This window comes from Mustela lutreola, chromosome 9, assembly GCF_030435805.1.
Source record: "Mustela lutreola isolate mMusLut2 chromosome 9, mMusLut2.pri, whole genome shotgun sequence".
Lineage (NCBI taxonomy): Eukaryota > Metazoa > Chordata > Mammalia > Carnivora > Mustelidae > Mustela > Mustela lutreola.
Genome location: NC_081298.1, coordinates 104,908,826 through 104,929,076, shown reverse-complemented (window position 1 = coordinate 104,929,076; position 20,251 = coordinate 104,908,826). Strand labels below are relative to the sequence as shown.

The window sequence follows — 20,251 nt, the reverse complement described above, 5'->3', positions numbered from 1 at the left end:
AACGTCATAGAAAGTCGTTTGTGCCGTGCAATGAGAGAAGAAATTCCCCTAGGGCCTCCTTTGTTACAACACAAGCCGGGGTTTAAGAATCCAGTTTGGGGCTAGCATAACTGCAGCAAAGGTCTGGAGAGACTTTACCCTCCCCTGTAACTCCAGGGTTTGAGCGAGGGCCTGGGACCCAGTACAGAACCTTGCCTGTATTGGTCAAGGCTAGAAGGTACAGAGTAATATTATTTATGCCTTCTGGAACGTTTGCCGATTTCCCATCATCAGCGTGTGTAGACAGGCCCCACTGTAGACAGCGGAGCCCTTTGGCACTGCCACTCTGCATTTCCATGGCAGCTCACCATCAAGAGCCACCACGGGAACCAAGAATCAGCAGTGTCAGGGAACAGCCCATCCCATCAACACCAAAACCATGTCTGGAATCAGAAAAATCACTCAGTCATCAGATGCTCCCCACATGACAGTACACTGTTTAAGGAGCAAAGCAATCCGTTTGAGCAATTCGCCAATGGAGCTGACTCGTGTTTCCAGCACGATGCAGGTGTGACCCATAGAAGATTCCAGATATGGTCTGAAATCGAACTGAAGAAAAGTGAAAAGCAAGTACACCTCTTCCAGTAAGACCGGCAAACCAAGTCGGATTGAATTTTCAAGTGTACGTAGGAAATTACTATCCGTAAGCTTAATGATCTTTATACCACTTTTCATTTCCTTGTTCCTTATCCAACGGTTTGCCTGTTTGAGAAAGCACAGAGCAGGACACCGGACTTAGAGTTTTATTTTTTTATTTATTTTTTTTTTTTTTAAAGATTTTATTTATTTATTCGACAGAGAGAGAGATCACAAGCAGGCAGAGAGAGAGAGAGAGGAGGAAGCAGGCTCCCCGCTGAGCAGAGAGCCCAATGTGGGACTCGATCCCAGGACCCTGAGATCATGACCTGAGCCGAAGGCAGCGGCTTAACCCACTGAGCCACCCAGGCGCCCATGGGACTTAGAGTTTTACAAATGACTAGGAAGTGAAAGTTTTTAAGAGTAAAGTTTAGAAATTTTGTTCAATTTAGAAACAGTTTTGAAAGATGAAAAAAATAAAATAAAATACCCCTCTGCAAATAAAAACATCTTTTAAACCCTAGTGTTTGAGATTCTTCCATTTTATTCAAATTTGGAGCAAATAAAGAGGAGACACGTATAGGGAAAAAGCCCATCCTTACTGTATCCAAGCTTGTCTTTCTTGCTCTGACAATAGCTCCCTTTTCTAAACCCTCTCAGAACAGTATAATCCATGGATTTAGGAGTCAGATAATAGGATTCTGTAAATTCCAGGCAGGCTTGCCCTAAAAACCCAACCTATTATGACTTCATTCTGACTCTTCAGACCTTTTTGGAACACTAGATGGGAATGAATTTCTGTTCCCACAGAAAACAGAAAACCAATCAAAATCAAGTATGCAGAGCAGGCAGACTCTTCCCTTTCACCTTCTGCCTCCACAAAGTTAGAAACTTGGGCTAGAATCCTTTTTTTAAAAAGCTTTATTCATTTGAGAGAGAGAGCGGGAGTGAGCTAGGGAGGGGCAATGGGAAGGAGGGAATCTCAAGCAGAGCCCAACTCAGGGCTTGAGATCATGACCTGAGCCGAAACCAAGAGTCAGATGACTTAACTGACTGAGCCACCCAGGCGCCTTGTGGTCTAGAAGACTTCTAAACTCCCTGCTAGGTCTAAATCCCCAGCATCTTACAAGTGTGTTCAAGTCCACTTTTGCAATTTGGAACAGACAGCTGAACAGGAAGCAGAGCTAGGAGGCTGCTCAGCATCTGAAGCACGTGTCACGCACCTGATCCTGGGGATCAATCATCAGAGGCCACCGTCTCCCTTGCGTAACCAAAATACCATTTTCTGTTGATATTGTGTCACGGGGCAGCCCATCCGTGTTCCACTGCCGTATTTCATAGGGATCTCCAAGGATGTTAATGAGACTGAAGGAAGGATTGATTGGAATCTCCAGAGATAGACAATCCTGGATCCAATACTCTATAAGCTGTGGGAGGAGGAAAGCTTTTTTGTATAGTCAGGAACACTCAGCAAAATGGAGATACACACAAAATGTCATGGTTACAAGTTCTGCTGGTCTCCACTGCATCCTGGCATCAAAGCATAGGACACAAGAAGTTGTCTGATGGAGATCTGGCGCCTTGAACCATACCATAAACCCGCTGTGGCTTTGGGCATGTCACCCCTCATCTGAACCTCAGTTTTCTCACATATAAACAACAAATGCTGTCACAGTAGCCTTCAACCAGGGGTGTACTGTCCCTGCTGGGAGAGCCTGGAAGCATGTGGAGAATTGGGGGTCATCACAATGACTGTGGGTGCTACTAGCAACTATTAGATGGGGCAGAGGATGTTGGTATGTTCCCTCCTTCAGTGAATGGGACGGTCCAAAAGCACCACTGGCTCTGCTCACATGGCACCAGATGACCCTTCTGCTAAGTCTATGAGTCCTCTACTAACTAGGTTTTATAACTCAAGGGCAAGGATGAAACCTTATTTTTTTTAGAATATATTTATTTATTTGACAAAGAGAGAGAGAGACAGTGAGAGAGAGAGCACAAGCAGGGGGAGAGGGAGAGAAGCAGGTTCCCCACTGAGCAGGAAGTCCGCTTTGAGACTAAATCCCAGAACCCTGGGATCATGACCTGAGCTGAAGGCAGATGCTTGACCAACTGACCCACCCAGGCATCCAGGTGAAACCCTTTTAGGAAGGCATTTCATAAAAATGGCCTGAAAATCTCTCCAAATAATTTCATTTACTGCTCCTTCCCATTGCCTAAACATTTGTAGCAGTATCTCCAATTCAGAGCACTTCATCCTGGCTGACTATAAAGATTTATTTATTTATGAGAGAATGAGAGAGAGAGAGAGAGTGCGTGAGCATGGACATGGGGGCCTTGGGCAGAGGGAGAGAATCTCAGGCAGACTCCCAGCTGAATGCAGAGCCTGATGTGGGGCTCAATCTCACAACCCTGAAGTCATGACCTGAGCTGAAATCAGGACTCAGCTGCTCAACTGACTGAGCCACCCAGATGCCCCATCGTAGCTGACTTTAGATGCCACTGCTGATCATAAGTTGTGTGGGGACCCCTTGCCCTTTTTCTTCCCCCAGGTTCTTGAGCTGTATAAGGAAGTGATGATAACTTTCTATGGCAGGAAAAGAAAGGAAGAAATGTGTTAAGGGACTCCTAGGGGTAGGTCACTGCTGGCTGATGGGGGAGGTGGAGGGCTGTGGAATGTGTAAATGAGTTTCCATCATGAAGAACCTTCACAGTGGAGAGCCTCCCTCTAAATGATTTTCCTTGTCCTGCTTCTGCCAGTCACCACTCCTCCCAGAAAGTGAGTTTACTCACCAACTTCCTATACTGGGCTGTGAAGGCCCCATAATAGGCAACACAAGCTGCTGCTATAAACACATTCCCAATGACATTTGATATCTCCTCATCGAACTTCTGGATGCTTTCTTCCCATCGAACTTGCTCATCTCCTAATGCAGCCGTCAGCTTTCCAGCACGTATCAGACGTGCTTTGGTCAGAGCCATAGTCTTTGCTAGAAAATTTTAAGAAAATCAAGTTAGGTTATTCAGTATTTTCCTAAAATATAAGAAGTTTGTTCACTGCTTTTGTTTATAGCAGCATCAGCATTACTTAGTAATGATGTCAATGCATCTCTGAGACCTCACACTAATTCAGCATTATTTCCCATTCCAGAAGCAAGTCCAAGTTTGTCTCTCCCATGTAAACAGCTTCTTTTTGATACTCCATTACTCTGGCTGAATATTGCTCTGTCTGTAGTACTTATTTTGTGGATCAAATTCACAAGGCACATCGTGTTATAGTGGAACATGTCCCAATAAGCCTTTCACTCAGGAGCAGAAACTATGGCACGTGTGCAGCTCTAATGTTACACTCGAAAGTTAGTGTAGTAACTCTGGGGAAATGCATCCTACATATTGGATGGAAGCTGAGGTCTGACCGCCTGAAAACTACTTTTAAAAATCAGGCATCTCTTTGTGGTTATATACATATAACAGAATATTACTCAGCCATCACAAAGGATGAATGCTTACCATTTACATCAGCATGGATGGAATTGGAGGGTATTGTGCTGAGCAAAGTCAGTCAATCAGAGAAAGATAATTTTCATATGGTTTGACTCATATGTGGAATATAGGAAACAGGGCAGAGGATCATAGGGGAAAGGAGAGAAAAACAGAAGTCATCAGAGGGGGGAAAACCATGAGAGACTTTTTTTTTTTTTTAAGATTATTTATTTATTTGAGAGAGAGAGAGAGATCAGAGCAAGAGAGAACACAAGTGGGGAAGGCAAAAGGAGAGGGAGAAGTAGACTCCCCACTGAGCAGGGAGCCTGATGAGGGGCTTGATTCCAAGACTCTGGGATCATGACCCAAACCAAAGCCAGGCACTTAAGCAGCTGAGCCACTGAGGTGCCCACCATGAGAGACTCTTAACTATGGGAAACAAACTGAGGCTTGCTAGAGGGGAGGTGGGTGGGGGAATGGGGTAACTTGGTGACAGGCATTAAAGAGGGCACATGATATGATGAGCACAGGGTATTATACATAACTGATGAATTACTGAACTCTACATCTGAAGCTAAGATGTACTATATGTTGGCTAATTGAAATTAAATTAAAAAAATCAGGAATTTCCTGACCACGATAAATTTTATGAGTTACTTACCTAGGCTTTCTTTCTCATTCACACTTTTGTCATATTCATCTTGTAAGGCTTGTATTTGATTTTCTACTTGCTTTAGTAATGCTTGCTTTTCTCTCAGAGTAGCCATAGTGATATCAAGTTCAGCCTAATAAAATTAAGTAAATATTAAAATGAAAATCCGAGGTCCCCAAAGAAAATCAAATTTACCTACTTATAACACACTTAAAAAATAGGATTTATGTTCTCTTTTTCATGTCTTGAGAGATTTTGATATGGTATACAAAGTTAAAACAAAAGTAGAATAAAATCAAAACAGAACAAAACAAGAAACAAAGCCCAACAAAATAAATCATAAAACGAAAAGAGAAACAGAAGTACCATTGCACATTAATCCCAAAGCATTTGAGATTAATTAGTTACTACAATGGATTAACTTTAAATGATGAAATAAATAAAAGATTCACGCAATTGGGAAAACTAATCTTTCCTAACAAGTTCTCTAGAGCAGGGGTCTGCAAACCAAATCCAGCCTGCTGCCTGTTTTTGTACAGTTAGCAAACCAAGCCTGGTTTTAGAATTTTAAATGGTTGCGGGGGTGGGGGGAATCAAGAGAAGAAGAATATTTCCTGACACATGATAATTGAATAAACTCAAATTCCTGTGTGCATAAGTAAAGTGATGTTGGAACACAGCTAAGCTTTCTCATGCACGGATTATTGATGGCAGTGCCTGTGCTGCAATAGGAGGGTTCAGGAGTTGCCATGGAAACCCAATAGTCAGCAAAATGTAGAATATTTACTCTCTGGGTCTTCATAGGGAAAGTTTGCCACCTCTGCTATAGCGAGGCGGTTCCGTCAGTAAGTCAGTAACCCACTGCTCTCTGTGAGCGTTCTTTGCTCTTCTTGGGGCCTCACATCCGACTGTGGCTCAAGCAGGCTTTACAACCTCAGAAGCCATCACGGAGTGCCGGAGTAGTAGCAAATGTAACCCAGAGTGTCACTTGCTAGAGCGAAAAGGCACCTCAAAAATATCACCGGCCTGATGATATGAATATGCTAAGAACTCATTTTCCCTTCATGTTGGGAAAGGGTTGATTATAGAGGTCATTTCTAAAAGAACAATCTTCCCCAGCTCTTTTGCTACGACAAAAACCAATTTTCAAAGTCACAGGAGCTTGAATGATTAATGATCATGGCCTTTAATTGTATAAAATGTTGCAACACAAATACTGTACCTGAGCAGCACGGAGTTTTTGTCTCTTTGGTTCGACTTCTTTGACTACCCTAGAGTATAAATCCATTGCTCTCACCCACATGCACATGGATTTACATGCTCTGGACACCTTCTCTACTTTCTCAGGCACAAAATCAGGATTGTTAATATACTTTTGAAGTTTTGCCAATATCTGAGGCTTTATGTTTTCCTTATCATACTCTAAAAGTCTTCTTAGAAAGTTAGAATCACCAAGAAGTTGCTTGGCTGTTGGCCAATCAGGCCTGAAAGACAGATGGGATAAGTTAATAGCACTGTAATAAAGTAATTTAAGAACAAAAGGAATGTGTTCTTTTGAGAGCATTAAGATATTATCCCAATCAGTGGGTCGTTTTAATCTTGATACTCTAATCCCAGCCATTGGTAGTTAAGTACACCACAATTCCTGGGGAGACATTCCTGAAGGACTAACGTTTCATCCAACCCCCATTTTGGTAGAGAAAGAAATCAGAGTTTTAGAAATGTAAGATATTACAGAAAGAATAGTTTTATTTTCACAATGCCCCAGCACTCACATTTTTATCCCATTTGCCTTAGTTTAGGTCCTTAAAATATCTTGCCAGGACACTACAATCACCTTCTACCTGGTTTTATGTTTCTCCGTCAACCCTGCCCCTCATGACCTTTTGCCAGACTGCTCTTTCTCACACGAAAAGCTGATTATGTTGAAAATGTTCAGTGGTTCCCAGTCCCCTCTGGCTGGGGCTTTTTGTTTGCACTTTGCAGGACTCCCCAGCCCCACTTAGATGCTGGCCAGAGAGTAAGCAGGGAAGTTGGGCAGGGATCCCCTGAGCCCTCTACCCTTGCGTGGTCAGTTTTACATAGAAAGATTTCTTATAATTTTTATTGAAAAAAGTCTGTATTCCTAAAGAAGGTTTGGAAACTACGTATCTCCAGGATGAAACACAAGACCTTGCCTGCTATCATCACTGCCCTCCTCCCCAGCCCCAACCCAGTCCATAAGCATCTCCCCACAGTCTCGCTTTCCACCTGAGCATCATCGCTCAGAAACCTGCTCACTCTTCTCTACAAGCACTATTTTTTCTGAGGTGGGGGGGGGGGGAGTCCTGGTACTATGCAAATACTGAATATCTTGAAATTATTTTTCATGTCTCTCTCCCCACTATCCTGTATGTGCCTTATAGAGAAGAGTTTTGTATCTTTCATCATCTAGAACAACACAGATGTTCAAAAAAATTCTTGTTGAATCAATCTGTTGAATGACTGACCAATTCTGTGAAAAGGCAGAGAAGAGAATGAGCACATACAAATAAAATGTGGAAAAACACCAAAACAATTCCCCCATGCATTTTTGGTAACACATGATTATGGATATACTCACTTGGCATTCAAGAGAATAGAAATCGCTTCCATAACAGTCATGACCATATCTGGGGGCTTTGTAAAAACTCTGATTTCCGATATGTCCGCTTTATCTAGAGAGTCCAGGGCTCTATTAGCAGCATCAAGGGCAGGGAGAGCTTCTTCAAGGTCTCTCTGAGCATCGTCGGCAATTGCTTGGGTTTCCTCAGCTTTCACTTTTGCTGTCGCTTCATCCTCCTGCACAATGCTACGGACCTAACCATGGAAACATGGCTGCTTAGGTGGTCTCAGGATTTACATTTCAATGTTTAAAAACAAAGCCAGTAACAGTACATCCTATTTGCCCCTCTGGATTGCATTAATACTGAAAGAGGATTAGCTACAGTACATTTTAGGCTCTCTGTCCATCTCATGTAGGCTGATGGGATAACTGAGCTGAAGCTCTTAGAACAAACTGTCCCTTCTTAGGAGATGAGGAGCTGCCTGTTTATATTTGTTGAGGGCACTTTTCTCACCACTCTCTGTCCCACTCATTGGGTTCACTCAGTCTCAGGGAGAGAACCAGCCTGATTCATTGAAAGTAGGCTGTTTACAACTTAAAAGCATTGCTAAAACTATCATTTAATTATTGTAAGGACATACAAAAATTGAAAACATCCAATCCCATGTCACGACATACAGGTGATCGGCTGGTGATCAAAGCCTTCTCACCCACAACGTCAGGGAGTGAGGCATACCTGATCGGCGTTCTCTTGATCCACTGCCAATTTGTCCATCAGGGCTTCAACATCTTGTGATTTTTGAAAAAGGACAGGTTCTAAAGCTGAGAGCTCTAATTTCATTTTATCGACTAGTACATTGGTTTCTAATAGCTTGGTGAGACCGTTCTTCACTCGGTCGCGTGCCTAGATGACAATAAAATATCTATGACTATTATAAAAAATACATTTCTTGGTATCTTTTACTCATGTATTAAAATTTTATATCTACAGAGTTGGCAAATCAGTTTGTAATAATTAAAATTGTGAATGGAGGGTGCCTGGGTGGCTCAGTGGGTTAAGCCTCTGCCTTTAGCTCAGGTCATGATCTCAGGGTCCTGGGACCGAGTCCTGCATCGGGCTCTCTGCTCAGTGGGGAGCCTGCTTCCCTCTCTCTCTGCCTGCCTCTCTGCCTACTTGTGATCTCTCTCTGTCAAATAAATAAATAAAATCTTAAAAAAAAACCCATAAGGACTCGAAAAGTTGGAATTAAAATAAATAAATAAGTAAATAAAATTGTGAATGGACAGAAATCTTCAGGTAACAGAACTCTAGGAAATGACTGTGACATTCACCATGGTGGTTCTAGATCCATGCTCCCTAGGCACAGCGGTTGGCATGTCACTGGAATGTGGACTCACTGAGGAATCACATCATATTTTTATTCCCTTAGCTTGGCAGTTTGGCAGCTCATTGAATGAACAAGGGGTAAGTTCAGATAGGAATTTCTGGAGGCCACAGCTCTAGGAATTTGTTTCCTCAAGATGGGTAAGCAGAGCTAAGAACTTGTCAGTGTTCTGGGAGGCAGTGTTCTGGGAACTCAGCTCTGGTTGCTGGATCTGAACCCTACTTCCCAGTGGTAAGGAACTTCTGACTAGGATCAAAGAGGCAGTACTTAGAAGAGGAGACAGCCGAGAATAACTGTTTTCTCAAGGTGAGTCAGAAAGCCTGGTTCAAATTGACAGGTTCCAAAATATCTAACAAGTTATTTTACAAAGCATGTATTTATTGACCAGTAAAACTCCTCTGAAAAACATTAAAAATATCTTAATGGTCTATCCTTCTATTTTAATTTTGATTAAAATGTTGAAAATTTCAACTCATGGTAACAGCCCGCTGATGGCGATGGTGATGGCAGCCACTCTTTCCTGAGCACCTCACACGTGTCAGATCATATTCCAAGCCCATCACAAACAGTATCTTATCTAAACTCCACTCAATCCAAAGGGTAGATATAGAAATTTCTAAACCTTATTTTCTACTAAGACCTAGAAGTTACAAAACGTGCTCAGGGTTAGACAGCAAGAAAGAGGCAGAACATAGGCTGTATATGGGCTGCCTGACACTGAAGTCCTCGCTCTTAATGGCAACTATGGACACATGTCAAGCCACCAAACTCCATCTCTGCTGCTTAGCAAAAGGTTCTCCTTCTCATGAAATACTGCAGAGCTGTCTGATTCACTGCTTCACTTTGCTGCTGTTACAATGTCCATCTCATTCCACGGAGGCACACTTAGGTAAAGGACAGTAGAAAAAATATACATATCAAGGAAGGGGAAGGCCTCCCAGCTGACAAGATGAGACATTCTTCTTTTTTGTCTGTTGTGGGTTGTCAAGGGCACAAGTCGGGGTGGAGAAGGTTCTAGCAGGCAAGACAGCATGTAGATCTTCTGCTAGTTCTGGCAAGTTTTGAGTTCAAACAACAACAACAAAAAGTTTTTTTTATTGATAATATTACACTTACTGAAACCAGCTGCTGCTTCTTCCCACTCAGCATAGTCAGGAAGAGATTGATGAGCTCCAAGTAGGAGGTAGGCGTCGTGTAGTACCGCCTGCGGAGCTCCGTGTAATAACGTTCCGCCATAGTAGAGACGCTCAGGTGAACATTAACGCACATGAGGGAAAGCTTTTCTTTCAGTTCTTCATTTCTAGCATCGATGTTTGTGAAAAATGTCTTTGACACAGAAAGAAGTGCTTCTCTGGGCCACTGGAAATAAAGGTATAGTTTGGAAAATCTGTTGCTCGTTTTTATAATATATGTTTTAACAAGTAAGAAAATGCATTTCTCCAGACCTCTTCCTTGCTTTGTCCCCCCTTTTACCCAATGAATTCCTACTCATGTCTATAATGTGTAATGAACTCAATGGCTGAGTTCATTAGAGAGGGGTCTGGGGCTGGATTTTCTATCCCTGGCACAGTGGCTAGCACATGGAAATTTTTCAATCAGGATTGGTTAATTGAATAAATAAATGAATGGGTGTGCTTAGAATAATTCCATTGAAAAAAAATCACATACATTGGGAGGACCTCAAGTCCTTACTCTGTTTATTATGCAGGTCCATTATTAAATCACTGTCCTCCTCACCTCTTCAACTTCTTTGCTCCTATCTTGTTTCTCTGCACTCACCTGAACCTTAGTCAAATGCAACTCTCCATTATGCCATGTCTGTGACTGTGTAGTTGAGCATGGCTAGAGAAAAACACACAACCATGCCAACCGCCCTCACTTTAACTTCATGACAACTAGCTCGAACGGGTTCCTAGTACAGCCCAGAAAAGCTTCTACAACTGCTAACACTTCCTCTTCCCATTTCATTCTCAGCTGATGACCTCACTTCCCACATCTCTAAAAGAAACCGACGCAATGAAACAGAACCTTGTGATCTCTCGCCCCCCACATCTTCCCATCTCCCTGTTATCTGTGCTCATTTACTCTGCCCCCTGCTCCTGTTCCTCTGGGGTACACTGTGCATTGCTCCCTGTCCAGGCCGACCCCTTCACTAATGAGTCCATCCCATCTCTTCTTGCCTATTCAATGCCACTGGTACAACTACACTTAACTCTGTCTGCTGTTCCGTCAGTATATTTCTTTTCTGGATCATTTCCATCAGCATACATGCATGGTATTTGTGTTTCCTCCTTAAAAACTTGACCTCACCTACTCTTGTAACTACCACCCAGCTCTTGGTGTTCTTTTGGGGTCAGAACTCCTTGGAACAATCACCTATGCTCACTGTTTCTGATTCCTCTCATTTCTTCTCTCTTGAACCTTCTACCCCATCACTCCACTGAAACCAGGCTCTTCTCAAGATGACCAATAATTTCCACATTGCTATATTCAATAGTCTCCTCTTCCTTTATAAATTCTGTTTAGCCTTTGTTCGATCATTATCATTGTCATCCACCGCTTAGGAATAAATTCCTAGCAGACTTTAAAGCTAAAAGCAAGTACCCTTCAGTTATTCTTGGGCAATGTGTTACCCCTTTAAAATCAAGTGAATCCAGGGCACTTGGGTGGTTCAGTTAGTTAAGCCTCTGACTCTTGATCTCAGCTCAGGTCTTGATCTCAGGGTCATGAGGTCAAGCTCTATGTTGGACTCCAACTTGGCATGGAGACTACTTTAAAAAAAAAAAAATCAAGTGAATCCAACTTTCCAGAGAGGTACTATCCTTTCCAGGTTTGTCACCAACCTGGACAAACCAATCAATAGTGCAGCAGTTCACAAGGGATGGAAACATCCGGCATCGGGACCGAAAGGCCTCCCCTACGGGACTCATACAGAGAACAATGTGCAGCTTCTGACGGACTCTGCTGATAAAGTGCTGAAACACCTGCCAAAAAGATATTTTTTAATTAAAATAAGGACAAGGTAATAATGAAAATGAGTGTTAGCTAATGCCTCTGGGTCTACCAATACCAAATAAAAACGTTAGTGTAGCAGATGTACGAACTGTTTGGGTCAACCTCCATTCCCACCCCTCACGCAGCCTGGAAAGATTAAAAATGACATTTGGCAGACTCCACTGCAACTAGGATTCTAGAAGAGATGTAGATTCTCCTCGTCCGCGTTTTTAAGGAGGCCTCTTGAATAAGGTGGAGAGAGGTATTCCTACAAGTTTGTGCTTTGGAGTAGAGGTCAGTGGAGGAGACAGACGGGGGCAGGGCCACCATTTGTGTGGAGGCAGAGTCTGGCCGAAGTGGCGTGGGCCTGGAGCAACTATCTATGGATGTGGCTCCTTCCGCAGCTATATCCTGATGAGGCTGGGGATGTGTGGCTGCAGGTACAGCACCTGCGCTGGCAGCACGCTGAATGCTGACGGGCTCAGTGGCTTCTGGGCTTGGCAGCTTCCCTAACCACTGACTTCCACTGCAAGCATTTCATGGCCATGCCGAGGAATTCAGCCCGGAGTTCTTTTCTTGGGCTTTCCCGGTGATTCTGTTTTTCTCAAATAAACCCCTTTCTGCTTTCGTCAGCTCAAGTAGACCCTGCTGTTTGTCCGTACCAGCCCTGACCTCGCAGTAGAGGAGATCTCACAAAAGGCCACAGAGGAGAAGGCATAAGAAAGAATGGTCAAATAAATTGAAGAAGGTCCAGAAGCAAGGGAAAGCACTAGGGCGGAGCAACAGCAGCACATGGAATCCAGCACTGTATTGGAGAAATGGAAGAGGACACAAGCTGGGTGGTTCCTGAGATGGCGCTGGGCCCGGAGACGTGGGGGAACCCATTTCTGTTTCAGGTGCTCTGACCTTGCTGATAGGCAAGGAAATCAAAAGTATTGGACTCCTCAGGCAGGGCACTGAGGATGTGTGAAATCCATTTGTGTTGAAAGAAGGATAAGGCAAACTGTTCAGTTTGGACAAGACTATGACCTCCGTGGAGCAGTAGGGTTTCTGTTTTCTGCTTTCCACTGACCTCTCTGGAAGTGTGGTGAACCAAAGCTTTGAATGCAAGGAGTAAAATACATAGAATGACAAAGGAAAGCAAATATATTACAAAAAAAAATCCATCCATGGACTCCTCAAAGAGATATGTAGATTGTTTAAAAAAAAAAAAAGAAGAAAGAAAGAAAAAAGAAAAAGAAATGAAGGGACACTAACACAACTTCTTGTTTTATTAAAGCCTTATCACCATTGTGACATGTCCTACCTCATCTCTGTTCCCCTCGGAAATGCCTACTTCTTTCGCTCTTGGTCTGGTGGCTGCTAAAACCTGTTCCAGTTCATCCTTTTCAAATAAATTGGGTACTTCGCCAGAGTTCAGGATGTTATTTATATCTTCCAGGAACTCCTCCACTACAATCTGTAGAAGAGAGCAGAGTGATCCAACCAGTTTACATTTATTACATGTGAATTGTAAACCAAATATTTAATCAAAATTCACTTTGAGTTCATTTTATCTTTAAAAAAATTAACCTTGGGGCACCTGGGTGGCTCAGTGGGCTAAAGCCTCTACCTTCGGCTCAGATCATGATCCCAGGGTCCTGGGATCGAGCCCTGCATTGGGCTCTCCACTCAGCGGGGAGCCTGCTTCCTCCTCTCTCTCTCTCTGCCTACCTCTCTGCTTACTTGTCATCTGTCTGTCAAATAAATCAATAAAATCTTTAAAAAAAAAAAAAAAAAGAAGAGATACCAGAATGCTGATGTGTTCTCTCTCTCTTTAAAAAACAAAACAAAACAAAACCTTAAAAATTAGAATCTTAATATTCTAACATCGAGGTAAAATCAGGGGCACTTGGGTGGCTCAGTCATTAAGCATCTGCCTTTGGCTCAGGTCATGATCCCAGGGTCCTGGGATTGAGCCCCATATTGGGCTCCCTGCTCAGCGGGAAGCCTGCTCCTCCCTCTCACCCCCTGCCCCCACTTATGTTCCCTCTCTCACTGTGTCTCTCTCTGTCAAATAAATAAATAAAATCTTTAAAAAATATATATATATGTATTCTAACACAGAAGTACATTGATTTTTCATTTCTCATTCCTCTTTGTTTCTTAAAAGATGTTCATCTTTTACATGGTTCAAGTAATATGTATGAACATTTTATTTTCCATTTATTTATTTTAAAAAAATTATCTGAGAGAGCAAGCATGTGTGCACACGTAGGCATGCAAATGAGGGGAGGAGTAGAGAGACTTTTCGAGCAGATTCCCCGATTAGCATGCAGTCCAATGTGGGGCTGGATCTAATGACCCATGAGATCATGACCTGAGTCAAAACCAAGAGCTGGATGCTTAACCAACTGAGGTACCCAGGCATCCTTATGTAACCATTTCATATTCTGCCTTTTTTCAGCTAACATTTTCTCATAAATATTTATCCATAATTCTGTGGAGTACTCATTGTATTTATAACCATTAGTGGGAACATAACTCACTACTGAGCTCATGCGCCATATTTTTACACGGACTTAAATGGTCCACAGTCTAGTTCACATTTTAAGAACATATGTAGGTCTATAGCTTTTCTCTCCAGTTGGATTATTTCCTGGGAATAAGTTCCCAGGAGTGGGGGATGCCTGGGTGGCTCAGTCAGTTAAGCGTCTACCTTGCTCAGGTCATGATCTCAGGGTCCTGGATCCGATCCCCACATTAGGCTCCCTGCTCAGTGGGGAGTCTGCTTCTCCTTCTCTCTATATTTCTCTCTCCTGCCCCCTGTTCACTCTCTGGCTCTAATAAATAAAAAAAAAAATCTTAAAAAAAAAATTCCCAGGAGTGGGATTAGCAATTAAAGTGCATGAATAGTTTCTGGATTTTGAAGATTTTTAAATTTCCCATTCAATTCAAGTAAAATTTCATTAAACTTAACACATTTTTGCTAGTTTAGGGAGAAATTTGCTTTGGGAGAATTTAATCTGCATTTCTTTGATTATTAGCAAGGGCAAATATGATTCCACATTTATTATTTTCTGTTAAAAATCTGTTCAAATTGTAACCATTTATACACTGGAGTTGACTTTTCAATTTGAATGAGTAATTTTCATATTACAAAATAAACCTTTGCCTCTAATAATTGATGCAAATATTTAAATCTATCATTTATACTTTTTAGTTAACTTTTTAGTTTTAAAAAGTTTGAGCCCTATATACTTAACTATGATGAAGTATCTGTATTTTCATCTTCACTTATAACTTTGTTTTTTCTTGAAGTTGGCACTATTGTCTTGTTGATTTTCCCCAAGAGCAAACACTAGCTAGTTTTTTGTCCTAACTTACTTTTTTCTGCTCTTATTATTTGCTTTTCTTATTTTTCTTGTTGCTTCCTTGTGACCTTTATTTTCCTGAAGTTTTTAAGTCATTAATATATGTAGTTTCTAATTTTCTATTCAAATCTATAAATTCAATCCCAAGAACTCTTTGACTGCATTCACAGATTTCTATTTATATTAAGTTCATTTTCCCTGTTCTCTAAATAGAGATTTAAATTGTGATGTTCTCAACTCAGGACTTTTTTAAAAAAGATTTTGTTTATTTATTTGACACACAGAGAGAGATCACAAGTAGGCGGAGAGGCAGGCAGAGAGAGCGAAGGGAAAGAAGGCTCCCTACTGAGCAGAGAGCCCGAGCCGGGCTCAATTTTAGGACCCTGGGTTCATGACCTGAGCCGAAGGCAGAGGCTTAACCCACTGAGCCACCCAGTGCCCCTTGACTCAGGAATTTTTTTATACAAATTTTAAAAAAGATTTTATTTATTTAAGAGACAGGGAGAGATAGAGGGAGAGATAGCAAGAGACAGCATGAGCAGGGAGGAAAGGGAGAGGCAGGTTCCCCAATAAGCAGGCAGCCCAACGCTGGGCTCGATCCCAGGATCCCAGGATCATGACCTGAGCCAAAGGCGGGTGCTTAATCAACTGAGTCATCCAGGTGCCTCTATACAAATATTTTGAAGTCCTGAGCCACTTCATTACTTTCTTTTTTGATTAGAGCGTGGAAAAGAATGTTATCACTATAGTTAATGCTTTTTTGAATTTGTTGAAAATTTGCTTAAGCCTAAAATTTGATCAATTTTTGTAAACCTTTAGTAATATTAGAACATATTTACCTTCTTTGTAAAATATAAATGTAGTACATAGCCATTAATTCTCGCTTAGAAATTATATTCTTTATATTATCTAAACATACTTATTTCTACTTTGTATTTGCTAGAAATGGCAAGTTAAACTTTTTTAATGTCTTGTTTCTCTCATATTTATAATAGTTTTATACATATGTACATACATGCACACATTAATTTTAGTTATTATGGTTATATTTGGTCTCCAGTAACATAGAACATTTGAGATTGATGGGGGTTTTCAACAGGGTATAATAACCTTTTGTTTGCATAAAGGGGAGCAAGACATTCTGATTTGATCTTTGGAGCTTTAACACTAAGAGCCTTTTTAATATAACTTGCTTATAAAAGTAACATTAAACTTCAATAAGAAATCTTCATTTCAAAATAAGAAACTACAGCTAAACAAAATTAAGAAAATAAAAAAAAAATCACTCAAAAATCCCAGGACCCAGACATGTTGTATATACAACATATCTGTTTAGTTACATATCAAACCAAAGAACCTGTATGGTAGATGATTTGTATATGTTATGATGTAACAACACATCATAAACACTTTTCACATTAATTAATGTGTACTTCCACAAAGTAATTTAAAATTTTTTACAAACTGTCCTATTATATAATTATACTATAATTTACTTGTGCCACCCTCTCATATTTTAAATTAACTGTTATTTTAAAATACTGCATTAGTTTTTCTTATACATACAACTTTGTATGCATCTGTAATTGTAAGTAAGAGAAATTTAAGGGTTTTAACTGCATATAGCCAATTACCTTCCAGATGATTTTGCTAATTCACAATTGAGGGCTATGCAAGGCCTATTTCCTGATGCCTTTGTCAACACTGCATCTTATGATTTTTAACCTTTGTCAGTGTGCAAGGCCAACCCCTGATATTTATCTTCATTGAAATTTCTTTGGTTACTAGTGAGGCTGAACATTTCTTCAGGTGTTTAAAGCCCTTGTTTTATTTTGTTTTGTTTTTGGAACTTCATGTTCACATTTTATTATATTTTTATTTTTATTTATTTATTTTTTTAAAAAAGATGTTATTTATTTATTTATTTGACAGAGAGCGATCACAAGTAGGCAGAGAGAGAGAGAGGAGGAAGCAGGCTCCATGCTGAGCAGAGAACCCGATGTGGGACTCAATCCCAGGACACTGAGATCATGACCTGAGCTGAAGGCAGAGGCTTAACCCACTGAGCCACCCAGGCACTCTTATTACATTTTTAAATTTCTTTTATTGATGTGCTTGTCTTTTCCTTTTCACTTAAAAAAGGCTGTATTTGTATTTATTTTCCAGCTTTATTGAGATATAATTGACACATAACATTGTATAAATTTCAGGTGTACAATGTATTAATTTGCTCCACTTATATATTGCAACATGATTAGCACATGGTATTAGCTAACACTTCCATCACATCACATAATTACCATTTCTTGTGTGTGTGTGTGTGTGTGTGTGTGTGTGTGTGTGTGTGGTGAGAACATTTTAGATTTACTCTCTTTGTAAAATTAAAGGATATAATACAGTGTTGTTAACTACAGTCACCATGCTGTAGATTAGATCCTTAGAACTTTATTCATCTTATGACTGGAAGTTTGTACCCTTTGACCAACATCTCACCATTTTCCCCAACCTTCAACCCCTGGTCACCACTATGCTTTCTGTTTCCATGAGTTTGGCTTCTTTTAGATCCACATTTAGGTGACTACATATATGTGACACATATAGGTCATCTCTGTTGACTATTTCTTTTAGTATAATGTCCTCAAAGTTCATCCATGTTGTATAAATACAAGGATTTCCTTCTTTCTCGGGGCTGAATGATACTCTATTATGTGTATGTGTGTATATACTTATATATATGTATGTGTGTATATATATGTACATGCCATATCTTCTCTATCCATTCATCTATTGATGGACACTTAGGTTGTTTCATATTTTGGCTATTACAAATAATACTGCAATAAACATGGGAGTTCAGACATCTCTTTGAGATCCTGTTTTCATTTCCTTTGGCTCTAGATTCAGAAGTGAGATTGCTGAATCATATGGTAGTTCTGCTTTTAAGTGTTGGAGGAACCTCCATAATATTTTCCATAGTGGCTGCACCAATCTACATTCCCACAACAGTCCACATGGTTCCTGTTTTTCCACGTGCTTGCCAATGCGTGCTGTCCCTTGTCTTTTTGATGGTAGCCACAGTAGGCTTTCTGTTTCTAGGATTTTATTTATTTCTTCCAGTTATCCAATTTGTTGGCATATAATTATGTGAGGTAATACTTCATTGTGGTTTTGATTTACACTTCCCTGATGATTACTGATGTTGAGTATTTTTTCATGTACCTGTTGGTCATGTGCATGTCTTCTTTGGAAAACTGTCTATTTAGTTTCTCTGCCCATTTTTTTAAGCTGAACTTTTTTTTGCTATTGATTTGCATTAGTTCTTTATATATTTAATTATAACATGTCTCAGTGTAGCTCCATTCAGCTTCAACCTATTTGAGCCTCATGGATCTGGATGTCCTTTACTCTCTCTAGATTTGTTAGGTTTACATCCATTATTACTTTAAATATATTTTTGGTTCCTTTTTCTTTTTCTTCTTCTGGAATTCTCATAATTCAGACACTGTTTCTTTTCGTTTTGTCCTGTAAGTTCTGTAAGGGTTTTCATTCTTCTTTCTCTTTGCTCCTCTGACTGGGTAATTTCAAATGTCCTGTCTCTTAAGTGACTGATTCTGTCTTTTGCATGATCCAGTCTGCTTTTGAAGGTCTCCATTGAATTTTTCAGTTCAGTCATTGTATATTTCAGCTTAGGATTTGTTTAACTTATTTGTTTGTTTAATTATTTCCTTTTCTTTGTTGATCTTCTTATTCTATTCATCCATTGTTCTTCCAATTTTGTTTAGCTGTCTGTGTGTTCTTAGAGTTCACTAAATTTCTTTAAGAGGATTATTCTGAATTCTTTCACAGTTCAAGGATTTCCATTTATTTAGGGCCAGTTATTGGGGCTTTGTTCATTTTCTTTGGTGGGTGTCATGCTTCCCTGATTTTTCATGATCTTTCATGCCTTCCACTGGTGTCTGCACATTTGAGTAAGCGGTCTCCTCTTCCAGACTTCACAGGTTCACTGTGGCAGATACAGTTCTTCACCAGTCTGCTGAGTTTGGGTTTCTGGACATGTCAGCAATCCTTAAGCAGATGGGATTTGCTGTCAGGGTCTTTTTGGGGGTTGAGGCCACTGCCCAAGCTCTAAGGTTGGGGGTGGAGTGCTGCTGTCTGAGAAGAGTTGGATAGAACTGCTCACTTGGTTCTCTCTCCAAGCAGGGCTGTAGGGTGGGCTGTGTAGTTGCCTAGATTCTCCGGTCTGGCTTCCTAGATGGCTGGGACTGGGTACTATACTCAGTAGGAGATAAGGCTACGAATTAGCTTCCCTATTCTGGTGGGGCAGAGGAGTGGGACCCAAGGCCTGCATGGCTCATTGTTTGGGGACCTAAACTGAGCAAGACCACGCACTGAATTCTCTGGCCAGATGAAGCCACTGGTTTGGCTTTGCAGACAGGGAGCAGGGCTATCAAATGGGCTACACAGCTTGTTGTGTATTCTGGTTCCCTGGTCACATGAGCTAAAAGCTGTGCTCAGCAATGACTGGAGTCACAAATTAGTTTCTCTGCCAGGGTGGAACAAAAGAACTGGCTCTTGACTCCCCAAGCAAGGCTGTAGGGTGGCCAGAAGGCGACTGTAGGCCAGAAAGGCTCTCTCTTTGTGGTCTTGACTCAAGCCAACCTGTACCCCAAGTGTCCATTCTGAATGGGGCCACTGGCTTTGCTCTGTGAATAATGTTTCTGTTTGCTTTACTCTCCACTCAAATTGCTGCTGGTGGCCAGAGCTGGTGGTGTATATACATTAGGGTATGGGTCCTTTCCCATTTGTCAAAAATGTTTTTTTTCCAAAGATTTTATCTATTTATTTGAGAGATATAATGAGAGGAGAGAGCATGAGAGGGGAGAGGTCAGAGGGAGAAGCAGATACCCCGTCAAGCAGGAGCCTGATGTGGGACTAGATCCTGAGACTCTAGGATCATGACCTGGGTGGAAGGCAGTTGCTTAACCAATTGAGCCACCCAGGCAGGCACCCCTGTCAAAAATATTTTATATTCAGATATAAATTCCCTGTATGTCACAGATGTTAAAAATATTTTCCCATTTTAAGCTGGTACTTAATTTCGAATAATTTAAAATATTTATGCATCAGATCACTTTTTTATTCCTTGCCCAATTTCTATAAAGGTTAATTTTCCCTAATGTTAAAA

General features: G+C 40.9%; 1 protein-coding gene across 1 annotated transcript in view; it reads right to left on the bottom strand.

Annotated features, from left to right (window-relative positions):
• The window catches only part of DNAH6 (dynein axonemal heavy chain 6), a 227,482-nt gene that overhangs the window by 81,767 nt on the left and 125,464 nt on the right, over positions 1–20,251 (bottom strand). Inside the window, exons 47-56 of the mRNA XM_059188231.1 lie at positions 13,020–13,172; positions 11,563–11,703; positions 9,836–10,078; positions 8,071–8,238; positions 7,353–7,588; positions 5,973–6,234; positions 4,760–4,883; positions 3,409–3,605; positions 1,839–2,042; positions 616–741 (exon numbers count right to left, since the gene is read on the bottom strand). Of these exons, the coding sequence (XP_059044214.1) occupies positions 616–741; positions 1,839–2,042; positions 3,409–3,605; positions 4,760–4,883; positions 5,973–6,234; positions 7,353–7,588; positions 8,071–8,238; positions 9,836–10,078; positions 11,563–11,703; positions 13,020–13,172 (1,854 nt within the window). The remainder of the gene's footprint in view (positions 1–615; positions 742–1,838; positions 2,043–3,408; positions 3,606–4,759; positions 4,884–5,972; positions 6,235–7,352; positions 7,589–8,070; positions 8,239–9,835; positions 10,079–11,562; positions 11,704–13,019; positions 13,173–20,251) is intronic.